This window comes from Gallus gallus, chromosome 6, assembly GCF_016699485.2.
Source record: "Gallus gallus isolate bGalGal1 chromosome 6, bGalGal1.mat.broiler.GRCg7b, whole genome shotgun sequence".
In the NCBI taxonomy this organism is placed as follows: Eukaryota; Metazoa; Chordata; class Aves; order Galliformes; family Phasianidae; genus Gallus; species Gallus gallus.
The window spans coordinates 7,672,618-7,693,042 of NC_052537.1; the positions used below are offsets into that span (position 1 = coordinate 7,672,618).

At 36.5% G+C, this 20,425-nt stretch overlaps 1 protein-coding gene across 8 annotated transcripts in view; it reads left to right on the forward strand.

The window, feature by feature from the left end:
• CTNNA3 (catenin alpha 3) overlaps positions 1–20,425 on the forward strand; it is a 442,665-nt gene that overhangs the window by 319,220 nt on the left and 103,020 nt on the right. For all 8 annotated transcript variants that reach the window (XM_040702351.2, XM_040702353.2, NM_001199536.2 and 5 more), the window contains one exon: positions 8,718–8,918. In XM_040702351.2, coding sequence (XP_040558285.1) covers positions 8,718–8,918 — 201 coding nt within the window. The remainder of the gene's footprint in view (positions 1–8,717; positions 8,919–20,425) is intronic.

A 20,425-nucleotide genomic window follows, 5' to 3' on the forward strand; every position in this document is an offset into this window, starting at 1 on the left:
GCTTTTCTTTTTGCAGGTTTGGTACTTGGAAAGCTAGTAACTAATGGGCAAGGCTACGATCAGCAAATGAACGTGTGTTAATGCTGTTGTCAGGAAAAAGTATAAATTTGTGAAAGCTTATAATTACTCATTTTTGCAGGGAGATTTAGGACTTTTGTGCCCCAGATAATACCTCGCCGATTAATTATTTTGCATTTGTTAGAATGTATTCTGTGTATTGGCTGTGATGTAAAACAAATTAGTACATACTTGTCTGATGTTCAGTCTAGCAGAAAAAAAAGCTGTTAGAGGAGATTATTATTGTAAAGTCAGTGTTTTCACCTGAATCAATTATCAAAAAGTGACAGGTGCCCATTACCATTTAAAAATATTTTATTGGCATAACTGAAATAGTTACCATTTAACATAACGTGGTCTGCTATGTTACACACATTGTAAAGCAAGCAGTACCAAAGTCTCCTGGCAGAACAAAATGAGTGATACGTTTTCATGTTAGATTTTCTTTTTCCCCCACAAGGGAAATTTATTCTTTCTGGTGGTGATAAATTGACCAAATCCTCTCGCTGATTCAAACACTAACTTTGAGTATTCTTTAATAAATGCAGATTTCTTGTAAAGCTAATTGGTCCAAACTAAAAAGATTACCAATTGTTTATTTTCTGGCATCTGCACTGAAATTAGTAACGAGGGTATTGGCTGTGCATTGATTTGTAACATCTGTGCTTTGAACTGTTTCCTTGTAATCTAGCTAGTTGAGTGTTCAAAAGACTTGCAGGATCTGTAAGAATGGAGCTGAATGAAAAACTGCAATTCCTGGTGCAAATTAATTTTTCCAGATAAACCAATGTTCAGAAAGCATTGCTTTTGGCATTTTTTTGACTTAAGGATTTTTTGATTTATTAATAACTTCTTTCTTTTAAGAAAGATTTTCATGAAGTTATATAATATTTTAGATATATTTGGTTTTTGGATGTGGAACTTAAAAAGAAAACAATAAGCGTTCTATTGCCTAGCCATAGAAGGGTGGAAAACAGGTTTATTTATGCCCTGTTTAGGGCCAAGTCATTTTTCTGCTAAGGGAATAAAACTGCAGACTTCAGCTCTTCTCTTTTGGCAAAGCAAGTGGTAAGGAAAATTGAATCTCTACTTCCCTAGCATTGAGAATAATCTTTTTTTTTTTTTCTTGGTAGTTTCTATCTGCTTTAGTTCATCAACTTTCTAAGCAAGTCTGTCTTCAGAAGGGGCAAATGGGTTACAAAAGACTGAGCAAAGGCTTGTGGGGATTGTATTGTGTGACATTCTCTTTTGCTGAAGGAGAATCCTCTCTTGTATTTAAGGACTCTTACCCAGACAGTTCTTACCAACTGCTGAAAAACCAGTAAGAGTGAATGGTGGGGAAAACAACAAACCATGTAATCACTCTCCCTTCCCCCCCACCAAAGAGTAAGCATATGTGGAGAAGTCTCAATTTTCCCCTTCCCTTTTGTAGCTCGTTTGTTGGAAAAAGAGGCCTCCCTGAATTTTAGCCTGAGGAATGTAAAGATGGCAAAAAGGGAAGCTGTTGCACATTTTTTTGAGAAGGGAATGGTATGAGGAAAGTTATAAATGCTTTGGATATTTACTGCCATTTAAGTAAAGAGATCAGACCCTGAATGAAGATGAAGAAAATGATTGTCATGTGTGTTTCATCCAAGGGATGATACATAATGAGTAAAATAAAAGCTGATTTTGGAAGGCAAGTAATTTCTCATTGCGCAATATCTAAAGAAAAGTGTGAATAGTTACTATGTTCAAGATAACTGAGAAGAAAAAAAAATCAAGCTGACAGGTGGTAGCAAGTGTTCTGATGAATTTTATGACCAAATCTGTAAAAAGGACTTGATACTGATAAGTCTGCTTCAGAAATTTATAGAGCCCAGATATGTCATCTTTACCCCTTGCCCTTTTCTTGGGTGAAAGTTCTTCCTGTATTTTCTCTGTATCACAGTATCAGAAAGTGATTCAGGATGGATGGAACACGAGGGTCTAGTTCATCCTCCTACTTATAGCTGGGCTATAAGGGCAGAGATTTCACAGTCTCTCTGAGCATCTGTTTGTTATTCTGGTGGACCTCATTATCTTCACAGTTTTGTTGCTTTTTTTTTTTCTTTTTCGTTTTCTGATGTTCTCCTGTTTCATTTCAGTTATTGTGTCATTCGTTAGCCTCACATCTCAGTAAAGAAGGGAAAGACCAGAGTCAGTTTATCTATTAATGCCAATGTGCTTTCCTGACTAGAATTTCTAGTGGCATAGAAGATGAGGCATATATGCTTATTCACTAATCTTTTCTTGGATCTGCCTGAAAATGTTGTATTAGGTATAAATGTATTTAAATGGTGCTGGTACTAATTGGGGTACTTTAATAAACTGGTTCCACAGTCTAAGTCAATTAAAGTGCTATTTACTATAGGATAGGAAGTGGGGGACATTAGTCAGTCACCATATTTGTGATCAGATATAAGAAGTATAAATGTACCATAAGAATTCTGTTGTGAATATCATAACGTTAGCAGAAAAGTCCTTCTAGAGTGATTGAGACAAAAAGAAAAAGGTGTTATAGTTCAGTGCTACTTAATGTAGATAAAAGGGCCTTATAGGCAGTGTTTTCAGGACTTCCACAATTTAGGAATCAAATAAAGATTGAAGGAGTTTATTCTGTTGCTCTTGGAGAAGCTGGAGTTTTTGATTATGTTTTCTTAGGAAGGAAAATTACAGCTTTGGTAAATTTTTACTGAATGTTGGTTATAGTTATTTTGGTGAAAAGAAAACCATTTTAAGGAAGACAAATTATTAATATAGTTACCCAGGTTCATAGTCTGAATAAAAGAGGCTGTTTACTTGCTTGAGTGGTAGATTTCTTTTACTGCCTCACTGCTCTCGCTTTCATGTCCTGCTACAGTTTTCAATTCATTTTTCTGTCTTGTCCTAGAAAATCCGCATCACATTGCAGTGTACTAACACATGAAAAATGTTCTCTTTCCCACTGTATTGTCATGAATAATTGGAGTATGAAACATTTCCTTTAAGTTTAAGAATCAAAATTGATCTAAGTATTTTCAGCCACTTTTTCATAGCTAAAAGAGGGAAAAGAGCACTTCTGAGACCTATTTCAACTGAACATATTTATAAAAAAAGATGAGGTGAATTGCCCATTGAATATATCTTTTCTCTCAAATGACCTGTGAAAGGTGTATTTAAGATGAGAAGGCCAAATGATGTTGTGGGAGAAGAGTTATACTGAGTTCATTTCACCACTGCATGTTTCTTCAGGGAAGCTTCCTTGATCTTGTAGACCTGGGGAAAAGAGGACTGTGTGGTCAGAGAAATCACCTCTACCCAGCTGTGAATGTTTACATTTTGGGTTTTTTTTTTTGTCTCTCTTTATTTGTTGCCCATCCAGATGCCCATGCTTTTTATCTACTTTTCATCCACCTTTATTGGTTGTTTTTTTTTTTTTCCTCTATGCATACAAATGGCTGTATGCTTTTGCAATGTGCTTCTTGGCTTTAGAGACCCTAGAGCCTGACTTACGAAAGGCTGTGTAGGAAGGCAGAAGTAGCTAATGTGCTGAGATTTGGACTGTGCTTCCTTTATTTCTGGGATATTTTGGAATGCATCAGGATACTGCATGGGAAGCTAACAATCCAGGAATTTCTTTGTAGGCTGAATTCTGTGCCCCAAAAGATGACAATAAAGACTGAAATATAAGCATCTCAAACCATCTGCACCATACTGAGATGATGTTAAAATGAAAGCTGGTAAAGAGAGAAAACTCTGGCAAGCATTAATGTTGTTATAAGATTCTCTGTCATGCAGAGAGAGACGTTTTCGGTAATACAAAACTTTCTTTAGTCGATCAAGCTGATCATTTTGGGATGCCAGCTCTTTAATTAATAGACACAGTCTTTAAGAAATATTTTTTTTTCAAGGATTTTCATCTGATAGTACTCTGTTTTTTTTTTTTTTTTTGCTGTTTTGTTTGTTTGTTTGATTTCATTTGTTTGATTTGTTTTTAGTTTTCCAGAGTTCATAAGTTAATGATTTGGAATCATTTATGCATGTGTGAATGAAAGCAAACTTGAATGAGAGGCTGCCAACTCAATCAGTACTTTGTTCACCCTAAGGTACAATCTGGAAAAAGAAAAGCAAACTTAAATTAATATTTCCCCTGAACAAAAATTAAGATAATGTATCATACTACCAGATGAAGTGTCTGAGAATGTACGAAGTAAAAGGACGCATTGTAAAATTATTACTCTCTCCCTTCAAAGGTCATCTGTAGTAACTCATGTAGATAATGATTGATCCTGAAGAACTTTCAATACCTTTCTTAGGGAGAGCCATCCGCTCTTTTGTCTGCCCACATTCATCTTCATGTTCTATCACTGAGTTTAGTCAGCCCGGTCATGCTCAAATTGCCCTTCACAAGTCAATACTGTTTGTTCCAAATCATCTTCTGTCCTTCACTGGCCTTCCATGAGGTTTTTTTTTTCCTTTGTTTTCCCAGGAACTGAGGTGGATGCCTCAGGTAACTACCTAGATCTCCCTTCTCACTTTTTTTTTTCTTCTTCTTTCTTCTTTCTTTCTTCTTTCTTTCTTTCTTTCTTCTTTCTTTCTTCTTTCTTTCTTCTTCTTTCTTTCTTCTTTCTTTCTTCTTTCTTCTTCTTTCTTCTTCTTTCTTCTTCTTTCTTCTTCTTTCTTCTTCTTTCTTCTTTCTTCTTCTTTCTTCTTCTTTCTTCTTCTTTCTTCTTCTTTCTTCTTCTTTCTTCTTCTTTCTTCTTCTTTCTTCTTCTTTCTTCTTCTTTCTTCTTCTTTCTTCTTTCTTCTTCCTCTCCTCTTCCTCTTCCTTTTCTTGATTTATGTAACAATTTGCATTTATTTACATTTGATATTTGAGTTGTATGTGTCTAAAAGTGAGGATTTTGGATGCGCCGTGCATTTATTGAATGAGTAAATTGGTCTTGTGCAGCATGTTTCTTAGTACGCTTCTTGGTCTGAGGCATAATGTCAGTGTTGACAGCTAGATTAGCAATTAATAACATTAAAAAATATCACGTAGTTACTTAATTTTAGTAGATAGAATATATTTAGTTAACACAGTCAGAGAAGAGAGTACATTTATTTTCCTTTTTCTGAGTATTTTTTGTACACATCCTTATTTATTTTAAATTCCTTCATTGAAATTGGCAGGAACTTGCAACACTAGGTGGTGACCAGTGATCTCATTTGAACAGTAACCAAGACACTGTCTTTCTTGTAGGATGTAGATACGCTGTTAAAATTTGTAAAAGAAATCCAAGTGCCAAGAACATTTTTTTAATAAGATGGCATAGTGTTTTCTCTGGATATCTGTGTGTGGGAAAAAGGTAGGAATTAAAGGAAACAGCTTTGTTTTCATGCAAATACAGGAAGAATAGGAGTGCCCTGAACTGAATTACACTTTTTTTTTTTTTTTTTTGTAAAGTTTCTTTGCTTGCTATTTTCTCATGGCAGCAGTTGATAAAAGATAGGGATCTTTTTGGTTGGGTTTAACTATCGCTTACTAGTTTGTACCTCCAATTTTATGATTTAGGCCTTGCAGCCAAGTATGCATTGTTTCCCATCTTTTCTTCAGGAGACCAATGAGAATCATTAAGAATATGCACAGACAGAACAAGCAGGGCTGACAAAGTCACTACAGTTAAACTTTCATTTTTCTACTGATCTTAAAGGATGGGGAGATGTTTCTGAATGGGTTTAGACAGTTTCGTATTCATGGAAGCATTCTGTGATGCAGCAGTATCATAAACTGAACCAGAGTTTGTAATTTTGTTAGAGACAGAATCCCAATATACACGTGCCAGATGCAGTTTGTAATTTAGGATTATCTGTTGGTGCATTTTGTCTCTGCTGTCATAGTTTAGCAATTTATTTTGTAAAGTAAAATGTAATTCAGTGCTAATAATACAAAACGTTTATTATAAACTCAGATTATTACTATATATATTCTGAATTATGTTGTGGTTTAATGCAAAAGAAGTGTTGTAGTGGTGCTTCTGAAGATACGGTATAAGTAATACCTTCCTATCTTGTCTTTCTAATGTACAAAAGTCTCTGAGAGACACCAGATCTTAGGTTTATGTAGAAAAGGAAATTCAATAACAAAACCAATACAGAAGCTTTCAAGATCTTAAGCTTGAAATCTGCAAACATTGTTTCTATTTATATTTTACCCTTTATACTGTAAGTTCTTTTACATTTATATTGTGTTGTCTTTCCCCTGAAAGTAGAATATGCCCTTTGCTGATACAAACTGGAATTGTAGCATACTACATACCCATTCTTTCTGTAACTCATGATGCTTCTGATAATGTTCTCTAACTTGATCAGAATTCCTCTTCAGGCCTGTAATCCTTTGTTTTTATGGTCTGTTTTTCTTTTTTTAATACCTGTTTTGGTTTTTTTTCTTCATCTGTTGGCCTTCCTTGTGATGTTCTTTTTTTTTCCCCCATTACTGTATATTTGTTTATCAAAAGCTGATTTGTTGATCAGAAATACAGCTTTATTATTGCCACTGGAAAAGCTGATGTTCAGAAAGACAAAAGCATCATAGTCTCTTCTAGAAAAGGACTTGTATAACTTATCAAATATAAACAACATTGTTTGCTTGGCACCCTTCTGAATTAATCTGCATTATTGTTTCCAGCTGTGTGAACCCGCTTGTTGCTTCTATCAGTTTTGAAGCAGCTATTTCCTAGTTGTGCTTCCCCCTGGCCAAATTTTTGTTCATTTTAAACTGCTCACATTATGCACGGGTAACTTGGAAATGCTATATGTCATGCTCATGTTGTATTTATATGCATTCTAACAGTTTTTCTGGCTGATGTATATTGACACCAAACTCCCTTCTGTCAGGTCATTATATCACGTGGAACTGAGTAAAATAGCAAAGGTAAGTTCAAGATAAGTGTCCCTTTTGAGCATTTCACAGTTCTCAAAGTGGAAGTGTGTTCAAAAGCTCAATTTGACTTTGTCTCAGCATATGGCAATTACGTCCATTAAAAAAAAAAAAAAAGTCAAAAAGAACACGGTGAAAACAGCTTTGCAGTTCCAGAATGTCTCTGTAGGAGGTGGCTGCCAGATGGAAATGTTAGATCTCTAAGGAAGATGAGATCAGCTTGCTTCAACCCCTCTCCATAGCAAAGACACTGCTGGATACCTCTTTGGTTGACTATGTAACTAATACTTCTTCAACTCCCATTTGCAAGTTTGTATTACATAATCAAGTGTTGATGAAGCACTGTAAGCATTAAATATTCATTATACTCGGAAGACAGTAATTGCTGTGATATATATTGTTTTCTTATAGTCTTATGGAAAAATAATGATGTTTTATTGCATCTTTAATCCCTCTTTGTCGGGTTCTTTTGAGGGTGCTTATTTAGTTTTTTTCTGTAAGCTTTTGACTAGGAACATCATCTTGAACTCCTCTAGTGTCTCATAGAGGAACTGGCATTTAAGGGATTTTGTGACTTTCTTAAGTTCCGTGTCATGCATGTATTTCACACAGGTTAACATCTCCCAGTCTCTTCTTCTCAAAAATCGTTTTAGTTTTATAGTAGGAGTGTAGTATTTTGCATGCATAGGTATTTGCACGGGAGGAAAGGTACTCTAACGTGCATATATTGTGATTATTAAGGTAAAAATTAAGAGCTCATGGCTCTGCTGTGTCAAATCATTTAGATTGAGTTGGCAATAAACCAGTTGCCGCAGTGTACAGAAGATGAAGAAAAAGATTTTTTTTTCATTTTTTAAATGTGGCTTTATGTTTGTGAAGTGATAATGAATTCTAATGAGGGAAATTCTAATAAGAGAAAGAATTTTATAGGAATGAAAGCTTAATAGAAAAGAGAAAGTCTGTCATCAGGGGAATGACAGAGTTGGCTGGGGAGAGGATATTGTGAGACCAGAAGTCAAATGAGATAATGTAGTTGTACAAGCAGGCTAGTGATGCTATCTGTAGATAACTGATTAATTAAGAAGCATATTTGTACAGTAATATTATATAAAATATAGTAACACAGTAAACATCACAAGAAGTATTGGAGTAAAAACGTACTACTACCTATTACAGGAAATAACCAGCATGCATTTTATAGTCATGTAGCGTATTGTACTAATCCAACATACAATTTTAATACTAGCCAAACATATTTCTCTATTAACATAAGATTTATTATAAAGATCCTGACATGCAGGTTTAAAAGAACTTAGTTGTTGGGGTAATTATTTTTTGTCAGAGATTAATCTTTTTCTATAATCTTTTGCCACCATAGTTTTGAGAGGGTCAATAATAAGTGACAGTGATAATCCCTTCAAATTTTAATTCATGCTACAAATATTCATGATTTATGTCAGATTTTATGGGTTTGATTTATTCTATCACTTCATAACTGAGTATTTTATTGTTGTTGTCCGTAGAACAGCATGAGAGTACTTTCAATTTCTATCAATCATTAAATTGTTTAAGGATTTCACAGAGAGTTCGGTTTAGATGTCATGTTTTAAGTTAGTTATCCAGGCCTGTGTTGGCCAATGTATTTCAACTGGAAGAAAAATAAAACCCAGTTCAATGTGTAGAATGTATCCGATGGTATAAAAGACATACAATCTAAAAATAAATGTTGTTTCATTTGCAGAAAGCCATATTCTTGAGGATGTGAACAAGTGTATCATTGCGCTGAGAGAGCAAAATGCTGACAATTTAGATCGTGCAGCAGGTGCGATTCGAGGGCGTGCTTCAAGAGTAGCTCATATTGTTTCGGGTGAGATGGACAATTATGAGCCAGGGGCTTACACTGAAGGAGTGATGAAGAATGTTCAGTATTTAACCAAGAGTGGTAAGTCTCATTTCTAAACTATTTCTCCAATTTCTTAAGTAGTATAAACGTTCTTTTGTGTGCTATGTTTAAAAGAAACTCTGTGATCTTTGTAATCTAAGCATTAATGATGCACTTATGTTTCATTGTGTGGTGTGTTATCTCCTTTCAGAGTAGTGTCCAGTTATGATGATACCATACAGTTTGAAAATATTTTTAAAAAATAAAATTACTTTTTTTTTTTATAAAAAGATGTCAACATTTGGAAGGGCTTCAGTAGAGATTTTACATAAACTCAATTAGCAATGTCTGGAAGCTTTTAACTGATGAGACAGCAGCTTTCTTCTGTGTTTTATTGGCCTCACTGCTTCTGTTGTAGGTAAACGAAAGGCAAGCTTACAGGGAAGGAGAATTGCTATGCAAATGTGAAAATTTGTGAAATGCTTAGTAGAGTCCATTTCCTTTCCTATTATACTTAAAAGAGAGTATTCTGCATCGGAATATCTCCATATTGGAGGCAGGGTTGTAAATGTCTGAGTCTGCAAATGATTTCTGGTGTTCGTGTAAGTAGTGTAAGTCTGAATGTGGTACAGAGGCTGGAGAAAGATCAGGAGAGATGGAATATATATCAATTGTGTCTGTATTTGTGCTGCTTCTTATGAATGACTGTCTAGCTAGTTTGAAATGTAATTTCTCTCAAGGAGAAAATAAGAGGAACTGTCAGCCATTTCTAATTAATGGTTTTTCTACTTGGCCTTCAATGGACATTTCAAAGCCATGAGACTATGTGGGTGTAAATGGGATTGGCATTAATACTATTTGCGTATTTGAACACTAAATCTTTGGCCTTCTGTAGTGCGTATACTCAATCAAAAAAATCTATCTGTTCAAGTCCCAGTTTTCTTTAGTTAGAGGTCTTAACAGTGGGGCAGTTATTGCTGTTAAAATTCCATTAAGAAGTTTTCTGGCAAGTATGTGCATCTCTAGAATATGGGATTCAGCTTCATGAACTCAGAGGTCTAAATCCTCTGCCAGTCTAAACAGCTTTCTAATGTGTTATGTTTGATTGATAATTATTTTACCTCAACATCTGTCATGATGAGTTCAAAGAGGTCTGGGACAGAAGTGCCTTCATGTGAAACAAGTGAACTGACATAACAAAGAAGACACAAAAGCAACCGAATACTGAAAATGTTTTGGAATAGACTTGCCTGGTTTCATCTCCTTTTTTTGACTATTTGATAAGAGAATCTGGAACTGTGCATTACATTCTGCTTTCATAACTGTTGGAAGTACTGTAACACATAATAAGGGAAGCTGCAATTACACGAAAGCATAGTTTTGATTCTCATGTAAAAGCTGAGCACTTCTTTTGGAACTGGTAGTGTTTAAACACATCAGGAGTTGACACTGGCTTCTATTCTGTTGCACTGCTGTGGCAGTACTGTATTATATGCTAAACCCACGTGTCTGGAAGACACAAGACATAAAACTGGTTTTGGTTGGAATGTCTGGCTGTGTCAGAGGATGTCAAGCATGGTGTCATTTGCAGAAATGTCTTCAAAGCTAAAAATCTAATGTTATTCAGTGGGAGTTGTAAAAAGGAATATGTGTTTTTCATTCTTACCCTTACTTCTGTGATCTGTTGTGAAAAACATCAAATAATGTGAGGAATTTGAGTTGGCTTTATTTTTGTACTTTTTAAAAATACATGGAAAATGCAGTCGAACTGCGGCTCTCAAGTTTAACTGTTACATTGCCCGGTCTTTCATGAGCTTGCTCGTAGCAAGGCAAGATTTCACTAGGAGCGAACTTTGTATTTTTTCTGCCATTATCTCTTTAGTTAGCTTACATGAGTAACCCCTTGCAGTGAAGTGCATCCTTTATGGATAATGAAAAGGTAATATGCTACTGAAGAGAAATTATGGGAGTATACAGCTAGTGAAAATAGAATTAGGGAATACTACTGTACTACTTAGAAATTGGAAAGGAACAGAAATGCACATGTAAGTACAAGAATCTGACTGAATCTGTCTCATCTCTTGGAACACACTGCATATATTTGAGATGGCAAAGTTATCTGTTCCCCAAATTCTATTGCAGTAGCTGCACAATGAGTGTTAAAAGTTGATGCCTAGGTTTTCAGCTCCAGTTGTATAATCCTGTTCAGATGCCAATCGTTTTTAACTGCCAAATAGATCTTAAAGCACCATATAATGGAGTGTCTGCTTTTTTAAGTTCAGTTTATGCTTCTCATCTGTTCTGTGCCTTCTCGTTCGTATAAGAAGAAAAACCAAACAATCACACAACAAAGCCCTGTAGAACACCAGTTAAGTTGTAGAGTCCAATACTATAAGTTTGATAATACGAAAATAAAAGTCGTCTTTGCACACTTTACATAGATTATGATGTTATATTTACATGGTCATAAACAGTTGTTTTAGAACGTGACCGCTTTATTCAATTAATCAGATGGACCTTTTCCAGACATATGTCAGGGTCACATTTTGAACGACGGTTCTCCATTCGGTCAACTTAAAAAGTAATGGGGCAGAGAAGAATGCAGGAAGACAGTTCAATAACTGAATGGTTACTGCTCATTTGTACTGCCCCTGTCTGTACAGAGTCCTGACATGACAGTCTAAGTTCGCATAGTTACTGCTAAATTTAGGGTGCAGGTCTGAGTAGTTTGAGCTCCTGGTTTGAGCAAGCATTCTGACTACACCCTACATTGAGATGAGACAGACTATCCCATTTTGTTCTCAGGTTTCAGTAGGTAGGACATGAGAGTGTGTGGGTAGGAAAGAAAGTACAGAACATGTCAGCAGCCCTTACTCCGGAGTCTGCAAATCAGCGTTGAGTATCGTGCCCTGGAAATACATGCTCCAGTGTATATATTAAACTTTCACTGACTACTGGAGAAAAGAGTGTTCAACTGTGTGTCTACGTACTTGATGCAGGCAGTAGTTTAAACAAGCATTGTTTATCTTAATTTTGCAATTGCAAAGGTGGTAGAGATGCAGGCTGGATTCTGACATGATGAACAATGAGAGTGTTAACATTGGTACCTCTCCATCATTTGTAATTTGCTGGCACAGTGGATTAGATTGAAACATGCAGATCCTTGCATTTTCATAGGATTTGTGTACTGTTCTTTGAAAGCAAAATGAGACTTCCAAGAAAGAGTGATTATAAAAATATAGGCTATTTCCATTTCAGAGCTAATAATAATAGAATAATTGTTTAAAATATTTAGAATATTTATTTTACTACCTTCCAGATAGTAATTAATAATAAATAATAGACAATTTATCTTACGGCATCTATCTGATGATATAGTAAAAAGGTCTGTATTTTTTTGAAAATATTGCCTACAGCTTTCTTTCACTGCAAAGTATAATGATGTATGTGCATATTCTTTTTACATATATGTGTCTGTATTCATACATTTATAAAGTATTCTAGTTATTTAGATCTAAGATTCATGTGAAAAAATGGGAAAAGAGTAAAGAGAAATACTTTAACTATCTTAAGGAACTAGTGGAAGTATACTCTGAATCACTGGAGCTTTGAGTTCCCTTGTTTTTGTGCCAGTAGTGCTGAGGGCTGCCCATTTTCCACAGGTTATTACAGACAGAATTATGAAATACCTTCTGTAATTCACTTATGGATAGGGCTTAACTTTAAGTTTAGGAATACTTACGAAAGTACTTTTGAATTGAAAAACAAGTGTAACCATTCTCACACAGTAGATCCGCTGTAGGCATTGTTCTGAAACATCCATCATTTGTTTTACTACCCAAAAGCACCGCTTTGTGTGCTGAGACACAAAATACTGACCTGCTCCATCTGAAGTGTGACTGAACATAAATCAAGACAGTTTAATATGTAAGACAGAACAGAAATAGATGCCAAATGTAAAGTTATACATGGATTTGAAGTTTTCTTCCTGCCTCAGAAAATACGTAGGTCACTCCAAAAGCAATGCCTCCTATTTATTTCCTGTAAAGCTACAACAGGTACAAAGAGCAAAGTTACACAGTTTGTTAGAGAAAATTCTCAGCTATAAAATACTGTTTTTTAACATAAATATCACCATTAGCTGTATGTTTTCACCACAGGTGTTTTTTTAAGTGGTTCATCGTCTGGTTGGTTTATCATGACACCAAGCTGTCTGGAAGTGTTGATCTGCCTGAGGGTAGCGAGGCCCTACAGAGGGATCTGGATAGGTTGAATAGCTGGGCCGAAGCCAATGGGATGGGATTCAACAAGACCAAATGCCGGGTCCTGCACTTTGGCCTCAATAACCCCAGGCAACGCTACAGGCTTGGGGCAGAGTGGCTGGAAGACTGTGTAGAGGAAATGGACCTGGGGGTGTTGATTGACGCTAGATGGAACATGAGCCAGCAGCGTGCCCAGGTGGCCAAGAAGGCCAACGGCATCCTGGCTTGTATCAGAAATAGTGTGGCCAGCAGGAACAGGGAAGTAATTGTCCCCCTGTACTCAGCACTGGTGAGGCCGCACCTCGAGTACTGTGTCTGGTTTTGGGCCCCTCTCTGTAAGAAAGACATCGAGGCCCTGGAGCGTGTCCAGAGGAGGGCAACAAAGCTGGAGAGGGGTTTGGAGCACAGGCCATATGAGGAGCGGCTGAAGGAGCTGGGGTTGTTCAGTCTAGAGAAGAGGAGGCTCAGGGGAGACCTTATTGCTCTCTCTAGCTACCTGAAGGAAGGTTGTAGTGAGCTGGGGGTCAGCCTCTTCTCTCAGGTGACTAGTGATAGGACTAGGGGGAATGGCTTCAAGCTGCGCCAGGGAAGATTCAGGCTGGACGTTAGGAAATACTACTGCTCTGAAAGGGTGGTCAGGCACTGGAATGGGCTGCCCAGAGAGGTGGTGGAGTCACCGAGCCTGGTGGTGTTCAAAGAGCGTTTGGATGTTGTGTTGAGGGACATGGTTTAGTGAGAACCATTGGTGAAGGGAGAATGGTTGGACTGGATGATACTGTGGGTCTTTTCCAACCTTAGCGATTCTATGATTCTATGGTTAAGTACAAGTTTTTAGACATTTAATAATCAGGGAAGACCTCGCATCTTACAGTTCCATGACACGCTTGATGAGGCTTGAGAAGCTTTCAGTTGAGTATTAGATATTCACAATTATTTGAGATAACACTTTGGTACTATGGAAATTTTTGACCCCGTGGTCTTCTGCGTAGGACCGTTACTTCTATTGAAAGACTGTCTCAAATTCCTAGTATTTATACATGGCCAGTTTGTACGTTTTGTTCTTTTTTCTGTATAAACAGCTCCACCTGGATTAAAACGTACTTGGCTGCAGTGGGCCAAACACATTTACCTTTGCGTCCTGTTTTGGAGGCTTTTCATTTATGTTTAAAGTCCTCTACAAGTCATGTTACCTTTTCTGAAACATTTTTCTGTAGTTTTATCTCAAAACTGATTCAGTTCTTCCTGACCCAGTTTCTCTGCTCTATTGGCAGTGTTTTCACATCGTATTGTTTGTCAGTGTCGGTATAGAATGTATTTGTATTTTACATCTTGGCCTCAGGGTAGATATTTTGGCTACCTTGCAGTGTCTCCTTTAACTTTGAGTGACCAGCTGTACAGCCTCTGTCCTTGATCTAACGTACTCCATCCGAAACAGGTCTTTCTTGGTGTGGCACTATATTAAATGGTTCTACTTGGTGGATTTAATTTACTGCATTGCCTTTCTCCAGGAAAAGATTGTTTATCTTAGCAAGAAAAGGTATCAGTGTTATTTGATCAGATCTTCCTTGCATCTGCCTCCATGTCTTGCATACTTATGTGCACCAGCTAGTAACCTTGTGTTTTTGTAGATGCTTCACTTGATTTTTTTTTTCAGATATGGTTTCCAGGCTTGTAGCAACAGCTTACCGTATGTAACTGGCTGTTTCCTTTGTCCGCTGTCGGAATCATTTGCTGTAGGGATGCTGTATTTTATCCAGTTAAAAAAAAAAAAAAAAGAAAAGTTACTCTCCCTTAACTGAAAAACGCCAGCCAAGGAGGAAGCATATGGAAGCATATGGAGGCTTTGTGATGGGTTTTGTCCTCCCCATACATTATTTTTTTTTTTTATGGCATGCCACGTAAGCCAAAATGGGGAGAGAAGTATCTCCAGAGACTTCACTGAGTTGCTTAAAAAGACATCAGCAGGTTACATATGATGAATCAGCTCTTCTGGAGGTCCGTATCTCTTGTAGTGTAAAAGGTACCAATATGACTGATCTTAGTCTGGATGACTTACTTTGAGGTGGCTACAATTATTTGGACGAACCTCTCTCATTTTGTATAATTTAATTTGCATTTAAGCTGTAATCTAAAAAGGTAAATAAGTATTTTACAAGGAAAAAAAAAACAAACATTTTTTGCTGCTTATTCCTTACCTTCAGAATGAGATTTAAAGATAATATTGTGCTTTGTTATTCAACTCTATTTAGTATTCAAACATTTTTACCCTGGCTTGTGAAGCTCAGACTGCTAAGCAGGACTGAATCTGGTTGAGAAGAAAGAAAATGGATTAAAAACAAAAAGAACAAAAACTCCCAAACCCTGGAGTGAGGCTTCAGCATGAAAGCTTATGGAATTTGGAATTGGTGGAGAACTCTGACAAGAAACAAAATACAAGAAACTGTATTCAACAGAGAATTATTATAAAATGTAACAGAATAGCTATAAGAGTTAAGAAAAGTGTGGTAGGGAAAGATTTCCTCCATCTATGTTTTAGATGTGTAGATTTTTGCATGGCAGCCTAAAATATTTCATATATATTGATATTTAACTGTAAGATGATTCTAAGACTGAACTAAGGCAACGATCCTTCATTTTTGTATCCATTGCTCTGTTGTAGTCAACAACTTCCATTCATTTAAATCTGCCGCAAGCTTTCTTTAAAGAAATCTTTATTCTAATCCTTTTGAGTCTTTTAAAAATATTGGCTCTAGGAACTGTCAAATTTCTTTGTCAGATTTGTTAAGAATATTCTGAAAAAAAAGAAAGAAATGCTATCACAATGTGTGTGTGTGTGCGTGTGTGTGTGTGTGTTTCATATAATCAAAATATGACTCTGAACATAGTGCCACATTTTGTTGCTAGTCTTACCTTCATTTCCGGTAGCTTAAAAGTATATTTTCTTCAATAACTACAATTGATTATGAACAGTACATAGAAGTTAAGATGCTTGTAACTACTCATTTGCTGGCTTAAAAATGCTCTTGTACTTTGTGTCTCATCCAGTTTACTGATAAGAAATGAGTATGCCATGCATTTTCAATCTGATTCTGAAGCAGAGAACTCTTGCATAACCCTTCCTTAGACTGTGAACACCACTGTTGGCTTTTTTCTTTAATTTTCACTAGTCTGTAGTAAAATCTGTTTTCCCCTGTAGGGGAAATGAAGTTGTTAATATAATGATGTATATTAAGTGCTCTCCCCTCTTACAATTAGTATAATGAATTTGCATCCAGCTGTGTTCCAGGGTACAATTTTTTGTGGCTCCCCCGTCCCTCCCCATGGAATTGCCTTTTTATATGTTCAGTACGTGCAATATGATAAATTCTTTACTGCTTCTCTTTGCTTGAGGCTACTTGAAGAAATGGGCTGTCATTTTCCAATATGTAAATAGACTTCATCTATGCCTTTCAGTGTATTTTCTCTTTGAGATCTTAAGAATCACTGTCCTAATACTTCTTGGTAGAGTCCATTCGTAATGAGCTTAAGCTGATAACAAGATCAGGGAACTGCTGCTGAGCTTTCTACTAGGTATTTTTAACTTAGAGTGTCTGCTGAGCTTTAACTCGGACAGTGTTTATCTATATATATCAAAGGTAATTCTGTCACTTCAGCCATGACTCGAATACACAGAATGTTACATTCTTTTGCTTTTTTAATGCTTAGGACCCTTCATTTGCAGTTGTGTTGTCTGCCTTTCTCTTGCATCTCTGTAACCTTTTGCGTAGTTACCGTAAATATATTTTCCAGAGTCTCTGTGGCAATGTTTTCTCTCTACTCCACTCACAGTTTTTCATCATAGTCCTACATTTACAAACCATGATAGTTATTGCATGTTCTTGAGTGATTTAAAAATAGGCTCGTTTAGCATTTTACCATTATCAGCCATTCAGAAGCCTGCTCTAAGTAAGATACTCAGTGTCCCACCCAGGTGCCTTGGTGTCAGACATACCTTCAACTCTTACTGTTTTTTTCTGTAGTAAGAGTGTTTCATTTGGGAATGTTGTAGCAGAACTTGGTGGGGCGAGCATATGCGTAATTCACAGCAATTTATTTATGCTTTTATCTTTCTGTATGGATTATAACCCTTTTAACATAGGAGAATTGATTTTTGTTGAAGTTATAGTTTATATAATTCTGCTTGCCTAACATAAAATGTCAGCTGGGCGTGCTTAGCCTGGAGGTTCATTGGGTGTCCTGTAGCTTAGCGGGAGCTTTTAAACAGGATTCAGACAAACTTTTTACATGAGCAGATAGCGATAGGATAATTGGGAACAATTTTAAACTAAAAGAGGGGAGAGATGTAGATTAGATATTAGGAGGAAATTTTTTATTCGGACAATGCTGAGGCACTGGCACAGGCTACCCAGAGAGGTTGTGGATACCCCATCCCTGGAGGCGTTGAAGACCAGATTGTATAGTGCCCTGAGCAAGCCTGATGTAGTGGCTGGCAGTCCTGCTCATCAATAAGCAGGTGGAATTGGATTTCCTGTAAGGTCCTTCTCAACCCATGCCTTATTCTGTGATAAACAGGGTTTCTTTGTAGGGAACAGATTCTGTTCTCTATCCAAATTCCACCACTGTTTATATTATACAAAGTCTGATCTACCATGAGCTTTGTTTTGACTTGCAGTTGATGAAAGTGGATCTCCTCAGTTTTACCCAGCACTGTTGAACAACTGCAGATGGGTGGTCTAGTGAATTGTTTCAGAAATACTCTTAACATGAAACTTTATATAGCAGATAAAGTCAAATAATATATCCATCACTTTTTGTGAGTTTGGCATGTAGTTCATGCAGAAATACACAACTGTCCATAACTCATAGTCTGTTAAGATTGCTGTCAGGAACTAAAAATTAAAAGGTAGACAGCTTGAGTTAGAAGATTAGAAGGTGTGTACCTTGGGCATTGTTGCGAAGTATTCATGACTGAAACCTTCTGGTGCTATTCCAAAGCAATATGAAGCAGCAGTCATGCTTCTCATAAGAAATAGCCAGAGCTTAACAGCTAGGTTAGGTGGTGTGCAGTTTGGCTCCCCTCCTAAGCAACAAAGATACTTTGAAGAAGCCATCAGTCTTTCAAGAGCTTGTTCTTTTTATCTGAAGCAAATTCATAACTTTTTTTTTCTGAGCTTAAGTCGCAAATTAGTGTTTCTGATATCAAACTGTTGGTGTTTTTTTTTTTTTTAAGTATGTTATTCTTACATGGGGTGCATGTGGCATCTGAAACAAGAGACAGAAATCTGCATTAGCTTTTATTATCTTTTCTGTGTTACTGTCCACGTATTGTGGGAAAGGACTTTGCAATATGGAAGAAGGCAGCTGAGAAATGAGATACTGTCAGAGCAGCTGGCTGGTTGCATGCTCATTCCTGTATCAGTCTGCCAAGCAGAGCCCTGTTAGCTTAAATTACCCGTGGAAGTTAACTATTGAGTGTGCTGAGTGGACCACTGGAAGCCCTATTCTCCTTTAATCTTTGCCACTCAGATAACAGGTGTCTGTCAATTGCTTTTCATGACCACTCAGTTGTTAAATACAGTGAGAGGGATGATAACTGGATGAGTCTGGGGATGGCTGATGCTGTGTGAGTAAGAGCCAAACCGCCTTCAATGTTTTGTGGCCCATAACCAGCTTTATAGCACAGGAGACTTTCCTTCTTCTAAATACTGATGCAAAGAATGTGTTCTTATTTATTTATTTATCATTTATTTATTTATTTTTAAGGAGATACTTAAGTACAATTGTTTAAGGGTCTCCTTTTGTGGGTAATGAAATGTTTTTAAAGGGTGCATTCATACTCTGTGTGGTAGCAGTCTCAGATAGCCAGAAAAGCATTCCTTCTCTTAGTTAATGTCTTGTTTACTGTTAAAAATCTGCAGTGTTCTTATTTTAGAACATAGTTGTTTTATTTTGTTTTGTTTTTTAATTTAGAAGGCTTGGAGATAACTCCTTTTTCAATCTGCAAGTTTCCACAATTACGATGTGTGTATCTTACATGAAGTATCTTGTAGCAGAAGGGAGCTGAAACATAGAAACATTACAAATGGATGCAATCAATTTGTATGATTTAATCTGATACATTTATGGATACACAGGTAAACCTTTAAAGCCTACTGGTACTCAGTTGTGGAGCATTCGCTCTCTAGTGTTTGAAAACTATGTTGGTTTTATTTTTATTTATTTATTTATTTATTTTGAGAGCTACTCATAAGATTTTCAGCAGTGTACCATATTTCTTCTGAACAGCATATAGTCATCTTGTATTTACTCATTTTTTTTATGCATTATTTCATGAGACAAATAAGGTCAAGTATGCACCTTTACACTAAGAATGCTTTGAGAATTTATGTCCTGATAGTGTCAGGAGCAGTGTTAGTTTTACTCAGTGTAGTATATTTCTAACCACTGTTCATGAGAAGGTGTGCTAACTGACATAGCTGAATTTTTAAGTATGCTATCCTGAATCTTGGAGTAAAGATATTCTCCCTGCATTGTAGATTAGGATGAAGTATTCCTGTAGTCAGTGTATGTAAGTTCTAAACCACAAGTGAAGGATAAAAGAAATTTCTCGAAGTTTTTCATCCTTCCTGTACTTTGTAGGTACAATTGAAAGTAGCAGGAAACCTGAGAAATGCTTCCTTGCCTGTTAGTAGTCCTTTGCAGTTTCACTGTGATTGTTTGCGCATAATGGTCAGTACATATTACAAGTAATCATTTTCACTGTTCCTCTATTTTTTTTGCACAGAGCTTCCTTTCGTAAATAATTTCTTTTTGCCAATTGTAGCATTAGTATCAATACCTGTGGATGTTCCTTATTTAATTAGATAGTAGTTGATTAAGAAGTTTCAGGTAAACGCTGAAAAGTTTTCTTCTTATTGTCATTGGTAGCTGATTGATCAAGTCAAGGTTTCTATTCTGGGACAACGTGTGCTGCAAGGTGCAGTTACCATGATTATACTGAGTGCAGGTGTCTCGTTTAGTTTCTTGCTTCTAATTCTTCTCTACCTCTCAATTAAGAATTGAGAGATAGGGCAAGTTGAACAAGTACAAGTGGAATTCGTAGTTCAATATTCAACTACTTTTTGGTCTTTTATTGTATATGGTAGTCCATGCTACTGCTTTTCTATACAGAACTGGTATGTGAGAGCTTTCATATTCTTCCTCTTCATTTTTGTTTAGAACTAAGAAAGCAATGATTGCTGAGTCATTTCAATGGCTGTTGAAAATGCTCTGTGTTCTCATTATTCACGTCAGTTCTGTGTGCTT